The 20,774-nt window shown below is 41.3% G+C and overlaps 2 protein-coding genes across 2 annotated transcripts in view; both read left to right on the top strand.

The window, feature by feature from the left end:
- The first annotated feature begins 811 nt into the window (after nucleotides 1-811).
- On the top strand, nucleotides 812-17,043 carry gxylt2 (glucoside xylosyltransferase 2). The gene is made up of 7 exons (XM_005726618.2): nucleotides 812-1,280; nucleotides 9,271-9,469; nucleotides 10,461-10,592; nucleotides 12,830-13,081; nucleotides 13,410-13,533; nucleotides 14,354-14,526; nucleotides 15,842-17,043. The coding sequence occupies exons 1-7, from the start codon at nucleotides 994-996 to the stop codon at nucleotides 16,016-16,018; spliced, it is 1,344 nt and encodes a 447-aa protein (XP_005726675.1). The 5' UTR covers nucleotides 812-993; the 3' UTR covers nucleotides 16,019-17,043.
- Nucleotides 17,044-19,829: 2,786 nt separating this feature from the next.
- The window catches only part of ppp4r2b (protein phosphatase 4, regulatory subunit 2b), an 8,270-nt gene continuing 7,325 nt past the window's right edge, over nucleotides 19,830-20,774 (top strand). The window contains exons 1-2 of the mRNA XM_005726619.1: nucleotides 19,830-20,019; nucleotides 20,659-20,740. Coding sequence (XP_005726676.1) covers nucleotides 19,986-20,019; nucleotides 20,659-20,740 — 116 coding nt within the window. The 5' untranslated portion in view covers nucleotides 19,830-19,985. The remainder of the gene's footprint in view (nucleotides 20,020-20,658; nucleotides 20,741-20,774) is intronic.

Raw genomic sequence — 20,774 nt, forward strand, 5'->3', positions numbered from 1 at the left:
TGTCAGAAGATGACATAATCAATTTATTTAAAATCATTTATAACTTATAAATTAGTAGATATATGCTGAAATTGGGGACAATGAGGACATTTAGCCACTCTTGATACTTTAATTAATATTATTATTTCAAATATTAAAATAAATAATAATAATAATAATAATAATAAGCAGTTACATTATTATTAAGTGACGCACATGTTTATCTATTTTTCATTCCCTTAATTTTGGACATGATGAAAGCCTCCACTGTAGGTGGTGTGACACAAAGAGAAACACTCCCTTGTCAATGCAAACTTGTAAGTATTCTAGCAGATCATTTTTGTTTGTCCTCTTCTATCCCCAGTCATCTGAAGCACTTTTAGCTAAGCGTGGTTTTAAATACAGGATCTGTGAAACCCAAAGTCAGAGCTGATTTAACTTTCATTAATGGTTTTACATCAAATGTCTATGTAAAATAAATACATAAATAACGAACACAAAGACAAGGATTCTGCCGATCATACACAAGAAAGAGAGCAGCACGAATCTTTAAATTGAATATTTAACCCTCAGTTCTAGTGTAGCACCGCGAGTTAAATTCGCCGAAAATTTGCATCCCCTGAATGAAATTACTCCCATGGCCAAATCAGCAGCTAGTCTGACACCATCGTTAATCTATTGCATTCATTAAGATTTAAGCATAAGCATTAGCATTGCCTTAGGAAGGTAAGCTGTGGCGTAATAAAACAGACAGACATTTCAGATACTTTCGGTCTGGTCGAAATATATTGTGGCGCTATTACTTCAATCATTACGGCAAGGCTGGGGAAGCCACGCCTCCGCCGTATAATCCTCTATGGACGATGAGAAGCAGCACTCCGCTCTCCATCATCATCTGCGGAAAAATGCGAGCGGGGAGCGGTAAGAAAATGTCAGCTCGCGCTGCCCTCCCTCCGCCGCAGACATGAGCGCAGTCCCGACCGCCTCTTCCAACCGCAACAAGTTGCTCTCACCATGCGGATCCACTGCAAAGTAGTTGTGATCGCCGTGTGTTTTGGAGTTTTCGTACTTTTGTACTTTTTGGGGGGCAACGCCGCGGATGATCCGCTGTTGAAAGAAGTTGGAGAGGAGCCGGAGGAGGACAGCAGCTCTTCCCAGTCGCCCTCCCAGCTCGAGCACAACGTTGTTGCAAAGTTTCCGAGGAAATCGCCCGCAGGAGTCGGCGTGCGTCCGGAAGAGCCTCTTAAGGGACGAAAACAGGGGAGACCAATTAGTAGAGGGGCCAGCGTGAATGCAAAGAGGTGAGGAGTGAGGGGGGTGGGGGGTGTTTCCGTTTAAGAGCCGATTTCCTCAAGGCTCTCCCTAAATGAACGTCTCCGCTTTCTCATCCCCATCTTTCCTAGCCTCTGGGAAGTTTCAAAGTGAGGGTGTCGGGTTATAATCGTGCTTTGAGTGAGCCTTATCCTCATCTATCAAACTGCCTACGTTGTGCTCAAGGACGCAGGCTTCACAAAAGCCAGATCTTTTAAGGGACACCCCATCATGCATCTGCTGGGCTGCTTTTCGCTGTTGCAGACATGAGTTTCTCAAGTATGTGGCTGAAATATGGCCAGAGAGCTTGACTGATGTGGTTAGGTGGAAGTGTTGTCAGTATTTGCAAAGAGGAGATCAAACACAAAGCACAACAGGGTGATGAATTGTCACGTGAGCTCAACATCTCCATCATTTGTGCCTTATTATGTGTGAAAGCAGGGCATGGGCTCAGTCCTCTGTTGGTGCTAAAGGGGGTAAAAGGTCACCTTGAAAGACACAAAGTGCACTTCATAAAGGCTGCTACTGTGTACGGAGCAGCCCGGGCTCCCATTTGGTTTCACTTGAACATGAGTCAGACATTATGGGAAGTAGTCTGCTAGAACTATTTACAGAAAAGCTTATCGGGTGTGATTTTTATTTTTGTTCGTTACAAAGAAGCTGCCACAAAGACAGATGACCTGAATAAATCAGCACCGCGGCAGTATCTCAGATATCGGCAGCTGCTATTTGTGTTTGAGATTGAGGGCATTTTGTCTTCCAGCTTTCTAATTTCAGCCTTGCATTTCCTCCTGTCTTGCATGCCAGCTGTGCCATAATGGCCACTATGTGGCCGTGGAGATTACCCACGCTGGCAGGCTGCTGTAATATGTATTCCACTCCATAGCCGTACTCAAGGTTGGGGACACTGTTCGGCAGATAAACGCCATCAAGGCGTTACGCCGTGAAAGGACCTTTGCGTCTTTGCAGAAACCACGCTCCTCCATGTGTGCTGCACGCTGATAAGGAAGATGGGGTGGAAGGGGTCACCGGTGGCCATTAAACAAACACGAACAGGTTGGAAAATGCTCAAGACTGACTGCTGCGATTAGGGGAAGAGCACTGAGCATCTTTGCCAGAACCTCTAAAAAAACAACTTTGTTTTGTCTCATTGCTCAAGCTGAGAGTATCAGACCAGAGGACTGGGAACAATTGGGAGTAGTTTTCAGGTCTGCAGACACACTTTGCAGACTGTAAAGCTCTGATAGTGAATCATAACGACACAAACGGAGAGTTAAGTTAACACTCTCTTTTATTACAACTGTCTGTTCAATCCATGCTTCATAACTTGTATCTCTCCCTTTGTTTGGGAGTCTGAACCGCTGAACAGATTTCCTGTGCAGCTTTCTTATTAGACAAACATGCCTTTTTTTTTTCCTAATCATATAATTTCCTCTTGACACATCACACCGTTTCCTGTGGCCAAAAATAGCGAAGAACGTCCTCTATGTCGCCCCAACCCACACGTACTGGAGGCTATAATGCGTTGTTGTCTTCATCACTTCAAACGCCCAACGCTTGCGAGGTCCACACACCCAAAATGTGAAGTGTTTTTCCTTTTTTTTTTTTACGATTTTTTAAACAGAGCGTGATTGGTTAATGTGCCCCCCACCTTCAGCTTAATTAAAAACAGAATTAGGGTTTAGTTCCAAGCTCTGTGACTTACGATCCTTACCTGTAACTTTCCCGTTCCTTCACTCTGACGTCTTCATTACCGTCAGCGTGTGTTCCAGATGCTTTGTTGCACTGCGTTAAAGCGTGAATCTGCAGGGTGAGACTGGTGTTGATACTCTGTGTCGAAACAAATCCCCTGCCCTGTCACTTCAGATATAGCTAAGCAGCATTCTTCCCAGTAAAGAAGTCACTGCCTCGCGGTGGCATTATGCATAGCTATAAAAATGTCATCTTGCATGACTGAGCACTCACTCAGCTCGGAGTGGTTTTTGAAATCTCCCTGCTTGCCTGTGCAGCCGACGTGGCTGGAGAGGGTGCTTGTGTGAGCCTCATCGGAGGGAGTTTTGCCTCTCTTTTAGTTTGGCTAACTCCCTTTTAAATTGCCAGTAAATGAGTCATTCTGAGGCAGAAAGATAGCGTGGGGCTGGGTAAAATCCCTCATCTGTAAAGAGCTGGGTTTGAAAGTCATAGCTTTGAACTTGACAACAACAACAAAAATAAAGATAATAAATGATTAATAATAGAAGCATTTACTGAGCACTAAGCTGATTCATTGATCAGCCAAGCTGCAAAAGCTTTGATCTACTGGGATGAGTAGGACTCTGATGCCAGATGTTTGCTTTGTATTCGTTTCTGGCAGTTTGACATTATAGGGAAAAAAATCTTTTATACCTTTACACAACTCAATAAAGCTATTTGAAGATGTCACTTTGGGCTCAGGGAGGTGGTGATTGGTGTATTCAACTCATTTTTGGAAGTTTTCGTGTGCACATTCCAACTTTCACAGAAAGTCCTTTATCTTTTAACGTCAACCCCGCATTTGCATTTATTTTCATGACTGACTACGCTGTTAATCGCATTTACACATGCCAAAGTTAGAAAAACGGATTTTTGTGGTAGTTCCCACTTTCACTTCATTTCCAAAGTGTCTTTGAGCTGCAGGGGTGTATGATACACAGGCAGTCATGGCATAGGAACTTACCATGCTGGTGTTTGATGGTTGTTATCACTGTAAAAGAGGTGTTTGCGTGGTGCTTTTTTGGTTCTTATATACCACTGGTTTCTCTTACTGGTAAAAGTTAAATAAACATTTCATATATGCTTAAAGATCTGGGATGTTCTGATATGAGATGGAGATACCTGCTGTAAAGATCTCACCAAACACTCATTTGCTAAACTCTCCACTAACATCCATCAGCCGTATCACTCTGCTGAAGGAAGCAGCAGTATACCCATGACATCTATCACTACCACCTCATCTCCTGAAGCTATAGGCCAGGGACAAGATGTGTATTTCCAACGTTTAGTGCAGTGTGGAAAATCTCACCATTAGACGTCCATAGATTACAGAGCGTAGTCGTAGCTACAGTAGGATCACCATTACTCTTTAGTGAGCCCTTTTAGTCTGGAGGAGGTAAAAGGAGTCGAGGAGTCAGAGAAGCTCGCTTCTGTGCACTGACAGATATACTGATGTTGAGGATATACTCAACGTTTTCTGTCAGTAAGCGCTGGTGTTTTTGTCAGTGTTAGCTGCTGTTAGCTGGCGTTAGTGGGTCTAACATTGCTGGACTTGGAAACTTCAAGAACTCACACAGTATGAGAATGTAATCAAACAGTTGTAATCAAGCTGTTTTTGTTATTTAGCCGACTTAACGTCAGCTGCTCGGAGATGGAACGGTCACATGTCCAATCTGCTGACAATAACTGTCGTTTTCGTGTGTTAGAGCCCCGACTTCAGTTCAGGAGATGAGGCTTGAGGTGAGGAGGAAGAGCGTGACGTTTTATCCAGATGCCAGCCATGTTGTTTCTGTCCTTTGCATTTTGATTTTCAGATGATAAACCATTGGTATGATCCTTCGTATCTTGAGTCTGAAGGTGCAGGCTTGCATTAAAACTTGCCTCCATGCACACAAACGCCTACAAGTTCTGCTCTCTTCCGCCTTTGGTGTTCTACGCATTTGACCTGCATGTAGGCGCGTATATAAAACATGATTAGGCAGAATGGCAGTGTACTTTTAGTACCAGTCCAAAGCAGAGATAAATGGAGAGGGTTGTGTCATGAAGTGCATTTGGCATACAATCTTAGCTAAATCAAACATGTGGTTCATAAAATATGAAGAAGAAGATTCAGTATGGCATGAAATAAGCAACTTACTGTTTACAGACATCAATCCGAGGACCCCAAGTCCTTTTGCAACCATCTTGCCATTTTGGTTATTAGACATTTGTGAGGTGGCTTCAGTTTTCAGACCCAGAAGCCGTTTCCTTCTTTTTAACCGTCTATGTGTGGGAATCACATCACAGTCCCAATGTCCCCACTTTTTTTTTAATCTATTAGAAATGTCCATATTTAGTACCAGTGCATCCTACTGCTGTATAATACTTTGATTTGCATTTAATATGTAGAGAACTTGGTCAAGGTTTGTGGTGGACACAGAAAAGAGGATATGATGATGGCAGCAGTGCGTGCGTGCCGCTCTCTGTTCGGGTTTCTTTGCATCGGCCTCTCTGATGAATCTCTTACTGGGTTTTAGAGTTTGTGAAAGTGAATATCTCCGGCCTGAGTCAGCGCGTTTTGGTCGTTTAAGAACTGCGCTGACACGTTGCATGTTTATTTTAGCACGTTCGGCTCAGCATGCTGATGAATGCAAATGTTCTGAGAGGGCAGCTGAAATGAACACATAAAACCAGATTCTTGTAGCAGCTGCGTCGGTGATTGTTCATGAGCGGTCACATGCGATCTGAGGTTTTCTTCTGTTTTCTCTTGTGCCCCAGCTGAATAACATTCAAGCAAAGAATCCAGCGGATCAGCCCCGAGAAGTAGCTCTGGCACTCTCTGTCGTATAGTCTCAACTTTAATCAGCTGAATTCTGTTTAACCACTTTGAGACGGGCTTCTTCAAACCAATGCGAACACATCGGTCAGAAGTCCACCAAACAGAGTTACATTCGGATTAATTAAATGTCTTCAAGGTGTTCTCTGGGACATCGCTTGTACATTTTTCTTTTATCTCTAGAGGCGCTGCCTTTTTCCTCTCCTTGCGTGCTTTGAAAGGGTCGGTGGTGGTGCTTTTGTAGGCGAAGGGTTCCTCTTGTGCCTGCTATGCAGCCGATAAGGAATTCACGTCCTTTTGTACCTCGTCTGTGCTTTTTGACTGCTTCCAGATGTGAGGAGCGGTGCCATGACACAAACCATTATGTGAGCAGCCCATGCTTAATGTGGCAAACACATTATTAATGTATTTTTTATGTGGGTTTTTTTTTGTCTTGTCATTCAGGTTTATGCAAAAAAGCCTTTATTTATTTTGCATGACTAAGTGCAACGCGATTGCATCCTTGCAGGGGATAGGGATTGCATTTTTCTGTGGGGAAATGGGTTGTGTGTTCAACAACCTTGACAGAACATCAGCCCCTGAAGCGTGGCGGACAGATTTCTCAGCACCTTCTCGTTCATCCTAATCTGCAGTTCATCATTGTCCCGCACCCATGCAGAAAACGAAGTGTCACGCTTGAGGACTGCCCCGCAACCCACCTGTCGAGTTTCACTCTTCTCCCTTCCTATCCATTTTATGCTAGGCTCCCGCTTGTTTCAGACGCAGAGGAAATGCATGTCTTCTACAACTGTCTTCTCCATTTTGCCTTCCCCAGCTCTCCTCCTCAAAGAAAAAAACAAGCAAAAAAAGCTATATGTTGAAACAAAAGGTTCTTTGTTCTTTTATTCGTGCCAGACTTTTTCCTCTTTGGCTATGTCAACATTCATGTTGAAGGTATTGTTATCACAAGCGGCCCCATGTAGTGCTTACACAGAAGAAAAATAGATGATGTTGACCTTAACTTTAGGCTGCCCCATTACATAAATGTTTCCCTATCATAGAGCAGGCTAGGCCGCGCTGCTCTGCAGAGAGAGCGCTTAAACCCGATAAAGAACCCCCTTCCCTTTGAACATGGAAGAGCAAAGTCCAGTCGCAGAGGTAGTCGTGTGTGAAGGTGTTTGTTAAATGATATACTGAGGCACACATGTAACATGACTGAGAAAAATAGTTGACCTTTCATTTCAATAGGAGGATGGCTGCTTGTTATTTTTTTTAAATTCTTCACTTCCTCCTCTTGTCATCCATATAAATCCCAAATGATGTTTTTGTTGTTGAAGTAAGAAGCCGGTACTATTAATACTGACATCCATACAAGTGGCAAAAAGAGCTTAAGGCTGAATGCATTTGTTTTTTAACAGATATAATTATTCCCAGTATCACCCAGACGATTTGCACCGACTTTAAAAAGATAACAGCAGGAATAGAAACAAAAAAAGCTGTAATGAAGGGAAAGTGGAATCACAACCTTTTACTCAATACGCTTGCATCATTCACCTGAACCTAACCTTGCTTAAACGTTATATGGTGTGATGTTATTGCTTAGCTTCTTTTTTAAAGCTTTGATTATTGATTCAGTTCAGTTTGTGGGTATTAATTCATGCACAGCTCTCTTAAAGTCTAGGTCTGTCAGGTTGAGCTCTGGACTTTAACTGGGACATTGCAACACTTTGATTCTTTTCTTTTTCAGCCAGTTGTAGATTTGCTGCTGTGCTTGGGGTCACCGGCCTACTGCATGACCCAATTTCAGTCAAGCTTTAGCTGTCAGATAGTTGGCCTCACATTTGCCTCGATTTGTTCAGTCTTTTGATAAATGTGCTAACATGTTAACCAAGGCCTTTAGTGTCTGAATTTGGGTTTTTTTTTGTTGGGTTTGTTTGTATTTTCTCTGAGCCTGGGATGAATTTGCTGAAGTGTGGACTCCTGGAAAGGTTGTGCCATTGTTTTAACACACATCTGAATGTTTGCTCCCAGCAAACTGTCAAAACTTGTGCTTTTATAGAGGCGCTCACCGCGCTATGTATTTGATTAGCAGCACCTGCTAATCAAATGTAAACAACTCCTATGTAAGCAGTGTAAGCACTTAGTTTTCTTTATAACAGGACTACACAGTACATCTTTTGAAAACGCTGTTTTTCACTTGACTGTGGGTCTCTAAAGTTTTTTTTTTTTGGTGTGGTTTGTGTGCAGCTAGCTTGGTAGCCATTGAGTCTGGTAGAAAATAAACGGTAATATCTTTAGTAAAAACCTTTCACTGACTAAATAAATGACAGAATGAATCTAAAAATCTCAAATTGGGTTGATATTTTACATATGCAGTGTTTTGTTGTTGTTGTTTTTTTTAAATTTGTTTTAAAGTCGGGTTTTGCAAATCTTCTTTGTGAAATATTAGAAAACCACTCTGTTGTTAACAGACCCTATTGTGCCCTGAATATTTAGACATTTTAAAAAATGCTTTTTTCTATAACATAAAGGACATTTTTAAATACCCAGTGTGGCTAAATCAAACTGCTGAAGCAGCCTTCATGCTAAACACTGGAGCTAAGTGGAGGTGACGCTAAAGCTCGAGGTTAGCATTTTATTTCTGGCATTTGCATACCTTCATTGAAAAGTTAACATTTTTACTTTAATTTATACAGCACCAAATCACAACAACGTTTGCTTTAAGGCATAAATGTGAATATTATCTTGCTGAACAAAAACCTAGCATCAAATTGTCTTGGTGATGAACTATGTTCTAGCAGTACAATTACGTAGGGTTTATAAGGTTAAAAAAACGTAGAATTATCTTAATAATTATTATCTGTTTATTCACTTATGGGCTTCCCCACCAAGTAAAAAGTAAAAGGTGTCATGCTTAAGTATAATATTATTTTGGGGTATTTTCATAAATGGTGTTCATGGGGATATATGTGTAGTTATAACCAAAAGCCATCAGTTTATGTTGGCTTACAAGAAATATAAATATAGGTGTCAGCTTTCCAAAGACCATATGGGTTGGAGCTCTTGTGGAAGTCTGAAATTATGGCGTCCGTTTCAGTAATTTCATTTTTCTGTGTATGTTTTGGTTCCACTGTGCTGTGGTCCATCTGTTGAGCACAAATTGCTCTTCACAGGCTCTGCAGCTTGCAGGCCAATTTGCTGGCGATGAGTGAGGGGAACAAGGTTTGTGATTGTCAGCACATACACCCCCACCCCGCCCAAACGTGTGGCCTTGGCCCATTGAAATCTAAAACGGACAGCTAGGTGGAGGAAAAACTCGACATCCGGCACATCTTTTGTTGCAATTACTGCCAGCTTTTGATCTCGATATACTAATTTCATTATACTGAGGTGTCATTGTTTTTCTTTTATACAAGACTGCCAGTGCTTCATCTTCTACATTTACTCTTTTCTAGTAAACCACGGAGTAATGTAGCCCGACCTGTAACCAGGCGCACCAAGGCGGAGGACGTCATGCATTTGGCCGTGGTGGCTTGTGGGAACCGTCTGAACGAGACCCTCACCATGGTAAAGTCAGCCCTCCTGTTCAGCTTAAAGAAGATCAAGTTTCACATTTTTGCTGAGGACCCCTTGGCCCTGCAGTTTAAAGAAAGGGTAAGAACCCTGTAATGTGTTTTGAGCCAAAAACCTGTATTTTCAATGCACCTTGCTGTCTGCTTTGCTGTTCAGGATTTTACTCTGATTTTTGAGCTACCACAGCACATGTTAAACACTCCTCCTTTCTTTGTAATAGATGACACCGAGATCACAGCAGTTGTAACTCGGAGCCTCTCTTAGACTCACTCTTGTACCCTTTTATCTCAAGGCCGGGGCGTAATATATCACCGAGACACGCTGCGTTATTCCGCCTCCCCCCGCCTCAAAGTCACCTTTACGGAGGTGCGTTGGCGTGACTTTGATTAGTTCCACTGATACTGTAACTAACAGCCTTTTAACATTGCTTCAATTGATGGGCCACAAATATCAGCAGAAGTACCTTTAAACAGCTTTAAATCTTAATCCTAAAAGCCCCGTGAGCCAGCGTTCCTGTGTGCGGTGAATCACTGCCATGTGTTGAAAATTCCCAGGAGGGGGGAGGGGGGAGTCGTGGTAGCTGAGGCCTGTAATAATGTGACACATATGCCAGAAAGGAGCCACAGGAAAGGTTAGTCTCACCTCCCTTGATCTCTTATGCTCCTCCTGCTTGTGGCGCTCTCTCTGTCTCTCTCGCTCTTCCCAGGGCCAAACTGTTGAACTGGTGATTATGGAGAGATTTAACGCCTAACTGGTCGGATAACGCGAGCTTCAGCAAACCTCGCCATGCTTTAAGATGGTGCCTTCCCTTGTTTAGATTATTGCGTTTTAATAAAATAGCAGCTGGTTGCTGCACGCATACCAAAAAGAGCCAATCAGCAGCCGGAGACGTGACTTCATTGTTTGAAATGGCCACCTGCACAAGCTGATAAGTCTGTGAAAAAAGCAAAAGGGAGATTAGCTTTCAGTCTAATTGTTGTTTATCCTGACTCTATCTCACGCAGCCTGCCTTACTCAAAGTCAGTTAGACGCTTTTTTTGGCGTAACACACCGCATGTTGCTTTACTTTCAGCTGAACCAGTGGCCTCGCTCTGTCGCAGCCAAGTTCCAGTACAGAATCTACTCCATCTCCTTCTCGGTGGGAAACGCTGACGAGTGGAAGAAGCTCTTCAAGCCCTGCGCTGCTCAGAGACTCTTCCTCCCCGTAAGCCTGCCACACTTATCTCACCTAATATCCCCACCATGCTTAATGTCATTAGCCGGTGTTAAGAAAAAATGTTAATCCATCTCTTTTCTACTTAAACAATCTTATTACCCTCTTCACTGGATGATTACAGCTAGATACTGGCTTGTTTATTGATGATTTCATACCTTCTCAGCAGCAATTATGTAACAAATAAGAATTCCCCAGAGAACAAATCCAGTAATTCCATCAAGTGAGGCTCATGCCGCCTATTGATTTCCTTTTTCTGACACGGTTCATTGCAGTAACAGCCAGCGTTCTTACCATGTAATGAACATGTGGCAGATCAATAGGTGTTTTTTTTTTTTCTCTTGCTGCAAGGCAATCAATAGACATTCACTATTCACTTTATTAGGAACACCTACTGAGCACCTTTCTATTGCCTCGTCAATAATCTGAATTAAATAGAACATGCCTCTTGATTCAGTGTTATCACATATTTCCATATATGTTACAGTTAATGCTGTAGAACTCCCTCATTACTAGAGTCAGACTGTATAACCGCATCATGTCTCCTGTATTTTGGGAGGTTTGGGGGGGGTTAAGGCGTAACTTGCCATATCTGGACTTCACCCACCAACACTGTATAATCCTCTAGTAGGTTTTGCTGGAACACACAGCAAACTGTACTATTTGTCAATTAATTCTGCTCAAATGTACAGTGGCCCTGAGAGGTCAAATGCATTAAAACAAATAGAAAAGGCTGCAAAAAAGGACTCAAAAGCACAGTGGAAGTTCAATATTAAAAGCCTCACAATTGAAGCAATTTTGGCATACGAAGGATGGCACTGTGACATGCTTAGAATAAGCAGGGGACTCACTGATGTTGTTGGGGAGAAAAAGATGAAGTTTTTTAGCATCTTTCTCTTTATGGACATTTTCTTAAGTTGCAGTCCGTTCGACCGCTCAGGGTCGCCGTGCAAAAAGGTTCAAAAGGCAGCAACATAAAAAACATTGTGGAGAGCTCTGGTTCAAGTCTAACCACAACTACAGCATCCTCTTTAAGCACATGTGTCAGTCAAAGCAGCTACATATCTTTACCAGTATCCAAATGGATGAGGTATTTAAAGGGAAAAAAATATTTACAGGTTCTGTGTTTTGTTTCATTTATCCTTCCATGTAAACTCTAGTTTGTACAGATTGGATTGGTGCTGGTTTAATTGTTTTTCCAAGTAACGTTGCTTGACTTCGCAACATTCCTGTAGCAGTGTAATGAAACCCAGATTTCCTCTTGAAGAACTAAAACTTGTGCACTGTGCATCCTCCACTTTGTTCTTTAGCGTTCTTCCTCTGCATCTTCCTGTCAGCTGAGCCAGGAAAAAATAAAGCAGTAGTCTGTTTTGCTGCTACAGAGCAGATACTACAGTATGTTTTGAAGGAAATAGCTATCTTCACGTGTTGGTTGGGATAGTTGGGGTTCATTAATACTGACATTCATTTATATGTGCTGTGCCGTCTGATGATACTGCCTAAGAGAAGCCTGTATAATGTAAACAGAAGTGGTCCTAGCACAGAACCCTGTGGTACTCCATAGTTAACTTCAGTGTTTGAAGAGGACTCGCCATTTACATAAACAAATTGGAGACTATTAGATATACATGATACAAACCACTGCACCGGAGTACCTGTAAGGACCCGAAGTCTTTTTGCAACCGCTCTAACAGTAATTTTCCTCCAGCCCAACTGGACAAACGAACAAACTGTATTATTGTAGGGTCTGTAACTTAAAATATAAAGTGCTTTGAGGCAACTGCTGTTAGCATTTGGTACTATATAAATAAAATTTAATTGAATTTGGGGGTTAATTTTCCCTGTATTCTTTTTTATTACATATTGATAATGTGTGGCATAAACCAGCGGTCCTCAACCCCCGGGCCATGGACCGGTACGGGTCCATGAGTCGTTTGGTACTGGGCCGCGAGAGTTGAGGCTCAGGTGTGACATTTATGGTTTTCAGGGTTTTTATCAGTTTTTATTGTAATTTTCCGTCGTTTTTATCGTTAACTCGGTTTCCCTGGGTCTTTTCCCGTGTGTTATGAATAAATCTTTTTTTCGGTTTTATTTTGTTGTATTTATCCGCGACACCTTAAAGGCCGGTCCGTGAAAATATTGTCGAACATAAACTGGTCCGTTGGTGCAAAAAAGGTTGGGGACCGCTGGCATAAATATTGTATTTACGTCTAAAATTGTACTTCCAGGTCATCTTGAAGGACGTGGACTCTTTACTCTACGTGGACACTGATGTGCTGTTTCTGCGCCCTATGGATGATATCTGGAATCTACTGAAGTCCTTCAACAGGACGCAGCTGGCAGCGATGGCCCCAGAGCACGAGGTACCCAAGATTGGCTGGTACAGCCGGTTTGCCCGCCACCCTTTCTACGGAGTCACGGGCGTCAACTCTGGTGTCATGCTGATGAATCTCACACGGATCCGCAGCACGCTGTTCAAAGTAAGGTCAAAACACTACTATTTCCCCACACTCTGATCGGTAGAAAGCTAAAGTGGGCTGCAATTTCCTATTTGCATTCTGAAGGGCTGTTTCCTTGAGCTCAAGTGACAGGCAGAGTGCTATGAGTGGGCTGTGATTAAAGCTTTCCAGATTACCATGACAGCATCACAGACTTCTGCCCTCAGAACTCAATTTAACAGCTCTAATACTGGCAGCAGATTGCACATGGAAGCGGGAATGTAAATGTGCTCCGCCTTTGATGATTTTTTTATTTATTTTTTTTAATGCTCCTCTTAAGCTGTTCTCTTTATTAATCCTTGTATTTCAGAACAGTATGATCCCTACTGGCCTGTCTTGGGAGGATCTTCTTCATCCACTCTACCAGAAATACAAGAACCATATCACCTGGGGAGATCAGGACCTCCTCAATATCATCTTCCACTACAACCCAGGTACAAGCTCCTTTTTCAAGTGTGTGTGTGTGTGTTTGTCTGTATACATAAGAAATGCATTAATTGCACCATGTTACGTTATGTTTAAGGCCTAATCCAAACTGCTTATCCATGCATATGAGTGCACTTTGAAATACCAGTCTGCAGACAGCCCAAACAACAGCTTCTCACCATCAACATGTTTCCAAAAATTGCATCTTATTTTCACTTTTGCTAAAGTCTGCTTCATGAATCTGGCTGTGTAAACACCAAGGCTGTGGCTGCAGGGGAAAGCAGACTGAGATCCAGCTGCAGCCGCCAGATGTAGGCATCAAATGCTCAGAGCCGTCAGCAGAGCTGGCATCATTCGCATTTGCTCAGAGCCAAATGGAGTGTCTTGTTTTTGTATATTAAGCGCTTTGTGTTCTCTGCTGTCTGAGTATATTCATATATTCATGTTGGTCCATCAGCGTTTTTCTGATCTGTGTTTTTCTTGGTAAGGAAACTTTTTCTCCTGGTAGTAGCGTACATACCAATCAAGGACCTCATGTTCTTTAAGCTAATGCACCACTATTGAGGGTTCAGAACAAATAAGTTAATCAATATTTGTGTTTCTTTTTCTATTGATCTTTATCATGCAATTCAATGATCAGCTCCTCTATTACAGCAGAAGCAGGTTTTTTGTTCTTTGTGCTGACATTAAAACGATCCATTTTCCCAACTCTGTTTATTCTATAATCTTCTGGTATGTCTGGATGCATATTTAGTTTTCCCTTCAAGAAACACATTGATGCAATTACCTGATTAAGAAATAAACCATTTCATCGTTTCCCCCCTCCAGAGCGTCTATTCATCTTTCCATGCCAGTGGAACTACAGACCTGACCACTGTATGTACGGTAGTAACTGCAAAGGGGCTGAAGAGGAAGGCGTGTCCATCCTCCATGGCAACCGTGGCGTATATCATGATGACAAGCAGCCAGCGTTTAAAGTAGTCTATGATGCAATCCATAATGTGAGTATCCCAGGAGGATCTGAAAGTTACAGTATGTGTGAATTATGCTTCTGAGGGAAATCTTAAATTACATTTATCCCTACGCCACAACCTCTTACGTAACGTTATCAGTTCAGTTTTATTTACATAGTGCCAAATCGCAACAGCGGTTGCCCCAAGGTGCTTTATATTATACAGTAAACACCCTACAATAATACAAAGAAAACCAGAAAAATAAAAAACAACAATCAACAACAACAACAATGACCCCCTGTGAGCAAGAGCTTTAGCAACAGTGGGAAGAAAAAACTGCCTTTTAACAGGAAGACACCTCCAGCAGTGATGCACAGTGCCCTCTGTTGGAACACTATGTCCAGTAGTAACTGGACATAGTGAATCGCAGGGCTAACACATAGACACAGACAACCATTCGCACTCACATTTACACCTTTGGGCAATTTACACTTTCCAATTAACCTATCCCCACTAACTACATGTCTTTGGACTGTGGGAGGAAGCCAGAGTACCAGGAAAGAACCCATGCAAACTCCACCCCGGCCTGATGGTGGAATTGAACTCAGGACCTTCTTGCTGTGAGGCAACGGTGCTAACCACATGATCCGTCAATATGTGCAGGCAATCAGCTGACCTCATTTTTGGGGCACATAATGTTGCTGAATCTGATCTGAAGCAATGACAGGTCATAGCACTTCCACCACAGGCTCATGTGGGTAGTTGTTGGAAAATACCTCAAATTCATTGGAGCAAAACACACATTCAGGTAGATGCACTTGCTCAGTACAAATTCCCATTGTGCTGCAATAAGGCCTGAAAGCTGTAGCATAGCTTGGCGTCATGATCGGAGGAATACTTGCTTAGCTCTGATAAAGCTGCTAAAATACAGAGTGGAAGTCATGCAAATGAAAATGTGTCCCAACAAGCTGCTAAAGGAGCAATTCTACATATAAGTGTGTGTAGACCTGTTTCTGTGGCAGCATTGTTTAGCTCAGAAAAAAAGAACAGCTATGACTATTTATTTTGTGATTTCAAATTCTCTCCCCTTGCACTCATGAAACAATCTGGGTCAGTTTAAAATTAGAATTTGTTTTCTCCGGCAGCAGAGTCAGTTCCCCCCCTGCTCTGCTGAGATAAGCCTCTTAAAGACGAGCAGGGTCGTAATTTATGATTAATACCGAGGCCCGCCCCACCCCTGCCAACCGAATGTGTAAATATCATTTAGCCTATGATATGTTCTAGATCAAAAAAAAAAAACCTGCGCAAACGCACAAAACTTTGGGTTTGGAACTGACATGGGCCGATGTCTCCGTCTCTGCAGTTTCCCTTTGAGGACAACATGTTCCAGTCGCTCTTCTACCCCATCCAGACCAAGTTCCTGGAGACGGTCAACACGCTCTGTGGTCGGATTCCCCAAGTCTTCCTCAAGCAGATCGAAAAGACAATGAGGAAGGTGTTTGAGGACAAAGTGGTCCGCCACGTCAGGCCACATAAATAACTGATGGAGAAAGTGGGTGTCCCTGTGGATTCTCAGATGAAACTGGTGGCTCTGCATTTGCAGTGTTCAGCGCATGACACTTTCTGGAATAAGGGTCTCATGAACATTATGAGCCTCTGGTAATGAGTAATCACCCTATGCATACAGTGCTGGTCAGTGACGTCGCCGAATATGTTTGCCTTATAACCGTCTTTATTTTGACGTCACAAGTGATGTAACGTATAAGAATGTTGGAAAACTAGAAAGTATCAGCTCATCTCAAGTGTGTAAGACAAATTTAAGCCGTGTTTTTGTCAAGATTTGTACAAAGGTGTCTTGTCTTTTTTTACTTTTCCTCTCAAGCATTTGAAGTTCTCCTCCTAACCATTAGGGAGATGTGTATGTGCTACACAGAGTCAACTTTGGACAGCGTTACTACCTTGAAGTAGTAGATTTATAAACCACTCCTCTAAAATTGTGAATGTTTTATCAGCAAATAACTTGAAGTGTGAATCTGTGTAAATGAGTTTGTGGTCTGTTTTGCAGTTGCCAAATGCCGCTGACAGTATTACACACAGCACAGCAGAAGAAATGTAGACTTTTGTGTTGAATACTGAATGTCACAATGCACTTTGACATTAGGACTGGAAGGTTGTTGTTGTTGCACATATGTCTCCATTAGATACAACACGACTCGACTGAAATCAAAACCAAAAGTGCTAGATTTTGGAAAAAAAGGAAGAAAAAAAAAGGTGTCAAACCACAGCAGATCATGTACCGTATGAATATTCATGTCTGGCGTTTTCTTTCCTGGCAGAAGAAAATAAGTGCTGTAGATTTGTGTGTTTGAGAGAGTCTCCGAGCCTGTAATCTGATGTGTGGTGTACGTACCATGTGATCAATGATGAACGCATGGGCTGTATATTTTAAAGTTGCTTTTAAAGGGGTATAAAGCGCCAAATGTATCAAATCATTCAACCTGGAAACTGAATAGCTGTACACTCAGCGTGTGTTTCTTAATAAAACAATGCAATGTCCTGAGTTTACCTTAGCCTCATTTATGCTCATATAGTCTTGGTGAAAACAACGTACCGCATCTGTCAGTTCTGAGGTTTTTACACATCACAACATCATAAAAGGAAAAAAAAGTATCTAATTCTGAGCAGGTCTTAAAGTAAGGACAGGAACATGTGACATATCACTGTGTTGTTTATTTAACAAAAATGAAGCCAAAAGGCAGAAGCCGTGTGTGAAAAAATTGAGTAGCAGTAATAACTTCCTGTGCGACTTCGACATCGTTGTGGAGGACTTATGGCCCAGTTTTCATTACAGTGTTGCTTCAGTTCAGAGGTTTGCACACTTCTGTTAATTTCAGTACGTTTCAGGTCTGAACTTTGACTTGGCATTTAAAACACCTTGATTCTTTTCTCTTTCAGCCATTCTCTGATCCTGTTCCAGGATCCAGTTTAGGCTAAGCTTCAGTTGTTGGAGATGGTCTTGACTCTGTAATACTTTGGTATGCAGAGGAGTTAACAGTCTGCTCAATGACTGGGACTTCAAAACAACCCCAAATCATCACCCCTCCAACACCATGCTTGAGAGCTGGTATTAGGTGCTTTGTTTGGTGTTTGCTGTACCTTGTGGTCAAAAATCTCCACTTTGGTCTCATCTGTCTAAGAGACAGTGTTCCAGAAGTCTTATAGTTTGTTCAGATACAATCTTCCAAACATCAGCTGTGCTGCCTTGTTTTTCTTTGCAGAACAATTAGAAAAAACTAAACAAGTGTCTTTTTTTTCTAATTGTACTGCAATGAGCTTTAGTATTTAACATGCTAACTGAGGCCTGTAGAGATACAGCTTGGTTTTTTTTTAACTTCCTCCAAGCATTGCACATTCTGTTTTGGGGTGAATTTGGGATGTGCACTCAGTGGAAGACTGGTAGCTGTAATGAATGTTTTCCACTGGTAAATAATCTTTCTCACAATTATTTGTAAATGGTGCTCTCCATCAGTCTTGGAAGGGGCCAATTGCTACTATAAGAACATTGCTGATCTCAGACCAGCAAACTGCCAAAACTTATATATAGGTTGCTGATGATCAATGATCAAATGCATTTCATTAGCAGCACCTGGCCACTAGAAAGCAGTAAGGGTGTCCTTAGTTTTTATACAGTGCGTCTACATTTTGGCCTTATTTTTGTTAATAACACGGTATAATAATATGTCATGTGTTGTTGTTCATCTCATTTTAAGACCTATTAAAGACCAGATAGTTTTAATTATGTCCTAATACAAATGTTTGTTGTTGCTTTTTTGTGTGTGTTTGTTTGTTTTCACCATGACTGCAATTGTGTTTTAATATGTTTGAAACAATAAACGGGGATGAATTATATTCTTTAAATGGTGACAGAGAGAGTACAGACGATGGTTACTGAAGATTTGTTTCAACAAGATCAGTAAGTATCTGATGTCAGTATATTTTGATCCAAATATGATAATACAGCCCAATCTTAGCGATTTGAAAGTGAAGCTAACACTCACCTAACTCTCTATCGTGTCTGTCAAACTCAAGGCCCGGAGACCTTTTAACCCACTTATCAGGGCTCCAGAAACCTGAAAAAAGTAGATTGTGATTTGTTGCTTATCATGTGCCTTTTTTCACACTTGAAGGCTATATTGAATATGTAAACAAGCGTCTACACGATGAAATATCTTTTTTCTTTTCTTTTTTAAAAGCCAGTTTCTCTTAAGATTTGAGATGCCATGTCTGGGCCCTTAACAAATATGTAAAGAAATAAAGATTGATTATTTTGTTTTTACATGAGGATATATTTCTTTACCTCCCATACTTTGTAAATGGTAACTGGTATTCTTGAATAAATCATATAATGGTAAGCAATATGTTGAAAATTATTTACAGAGGCCATTGTGTGCATAGACCAATTGGATGTAGGAAGAATATATGAGACAATAAACAATATTATCAAGGATTTCTTAAATTATGGACATTTTCTCAGTCAGAGTATTGTTTCAAACCTTCCAGTGACTTATGAATCAGTAATCATCCAAGACCTCCCAGAATATGCAAAACATATTGCTGGAATATATTGTCATTGGCAGGGATGGTGTTAATTAAAGAATGTCAGCTGTCAAACTCACATATACACATCTGGTCCTTTATGTGTTCACAGCTTCACAGTGGGTAAACCTAAATTTGACACCCCTCCTAAATTTAGTCTAAATTTAACTTAAGATACAAAATCTATATTTAGAATCGACATTTTAAATTGTCAGGTATCATAACTAATGATTCAGAAAAATATCTTTGTAAATATTCTCTGTATGCAAATGGTGATGAGTGCCTCTCAGTCCCAGATTGTATCTGTGCATAGCATCTTAATGTATTGATATTTCACATGCAGCATCTTTTTTTTTCAGTGTACTTTTATAGAAATCATTCTGATTCACTTGTTATTAAAAAATTATACAGCTGAGCTTGAATTTCCCAGGTCTATATGTGTATATCATAATGTTACATAACGCAAATAGATTGGCATTCAGCCAACCATGCCTTTTTTCACGTTTAAAAAGAAATGCACATGCATTGTATTGGATAGCATAAATCCAAAACTTGTGCTGATAAAGACATTTAAATTACAAGTTTGGTTCACATTTTTCTGATATACTTTTTTATGTTTAAGATGAATTTGTTTTGGTATAAATTCTGTTTTAAGTCGATATTGTGTTAAAAGAATGTCGCCCCTTAAAACATTGTCTCATTTTCTCCGTCTGTTTGTGTAAATCCACCTCCATTCATAAGTGGAGCGCTTGTCTCCCCCCGTGTGTTTCAGCGAACAGGCAGTGACCTCACGGCGCCATATTAAAATGCTTCCTCCTCTTTGCCTGTCTGTGAGGTTGTAGCTTAGCAGCCGCAGCTAGCCGCCAGTCTGCTTTTTTACATCTACAAGACTGACAGAGGGCAACGACGTGATGGAAATTGATTCGCTTCAAGAAGCTCTCAGAGGTTATACTCAGTTTATTCCTCTTGTTCTTTCATCGGCCGAGACCACACGATATTTGTGTCCGGCCCAGATTACTCTTTTGTAACAAATGATCGGATTGTATCTCTCACGCTAATGGCGCTAGCTAGCTGATACTCGAGGCTAGCGTTAGCTAAGGCTAGCATTATAAGCGGTTTCACGGAAATGGTTTAGTCATGAAAGAACGACGAGAAAATACAACTTATTCCTTTGGATTTACTGTAAAGTTCTTATGTATTTGCCCTCAATAACTGATAATATTCTCACAGATATGTATTAAGTATATGACGACTGTCACCGGCTTTTTGTACAGTTATTTGCCGGCTATGGTCTTCTGGCTAACTTAACATGCTAAACTTAGGCTAGCCAGCGAATTAGCAACACTGGTTATGTAAATAGATAACTTTAACGAGATAGGGTGACTCCTCAGGGATCTGGTACCAGCTTTTTATGTGTCGGCTAGAGTAGATTATAACTGAAAGTAAACAAAATATCCAGGTTTATTGGCAGAGTTATCAAAACTGTTGGGAAAGCTGAGGTAAATCAAAGCCTGTGCACCTCCACTAGTTAAATGGTCATGTTAAGCCACTCAGGGTTTTTTATTTTATTTTTCATCTTAACAGATTTCGACAAGAAAGGAAAGAAGGAGCCATCTCCTCTACTGGAACAGTTTCTATGCCATATCGCCAAAACTGGCGATACCATGTAGGTGAAAACTACAGACCTATTTATTGTATCC

Source organism: Pundamilia nyererei, unplaced genomic scaffold, assembly GCF_000239375.1.
Source record: "Pundamilia nyererei isolate P.nyererei 1_Seehausen unplaced genomic scaffold, PunNye1.0 scaffold00021, whole genome shotgun sequence".
NCBI lineage: Eukaryota > Metazoa > Chordata > Actinopteri > Cichliformes > Cichlidae > Pundamilia > Pundamilia nyererei.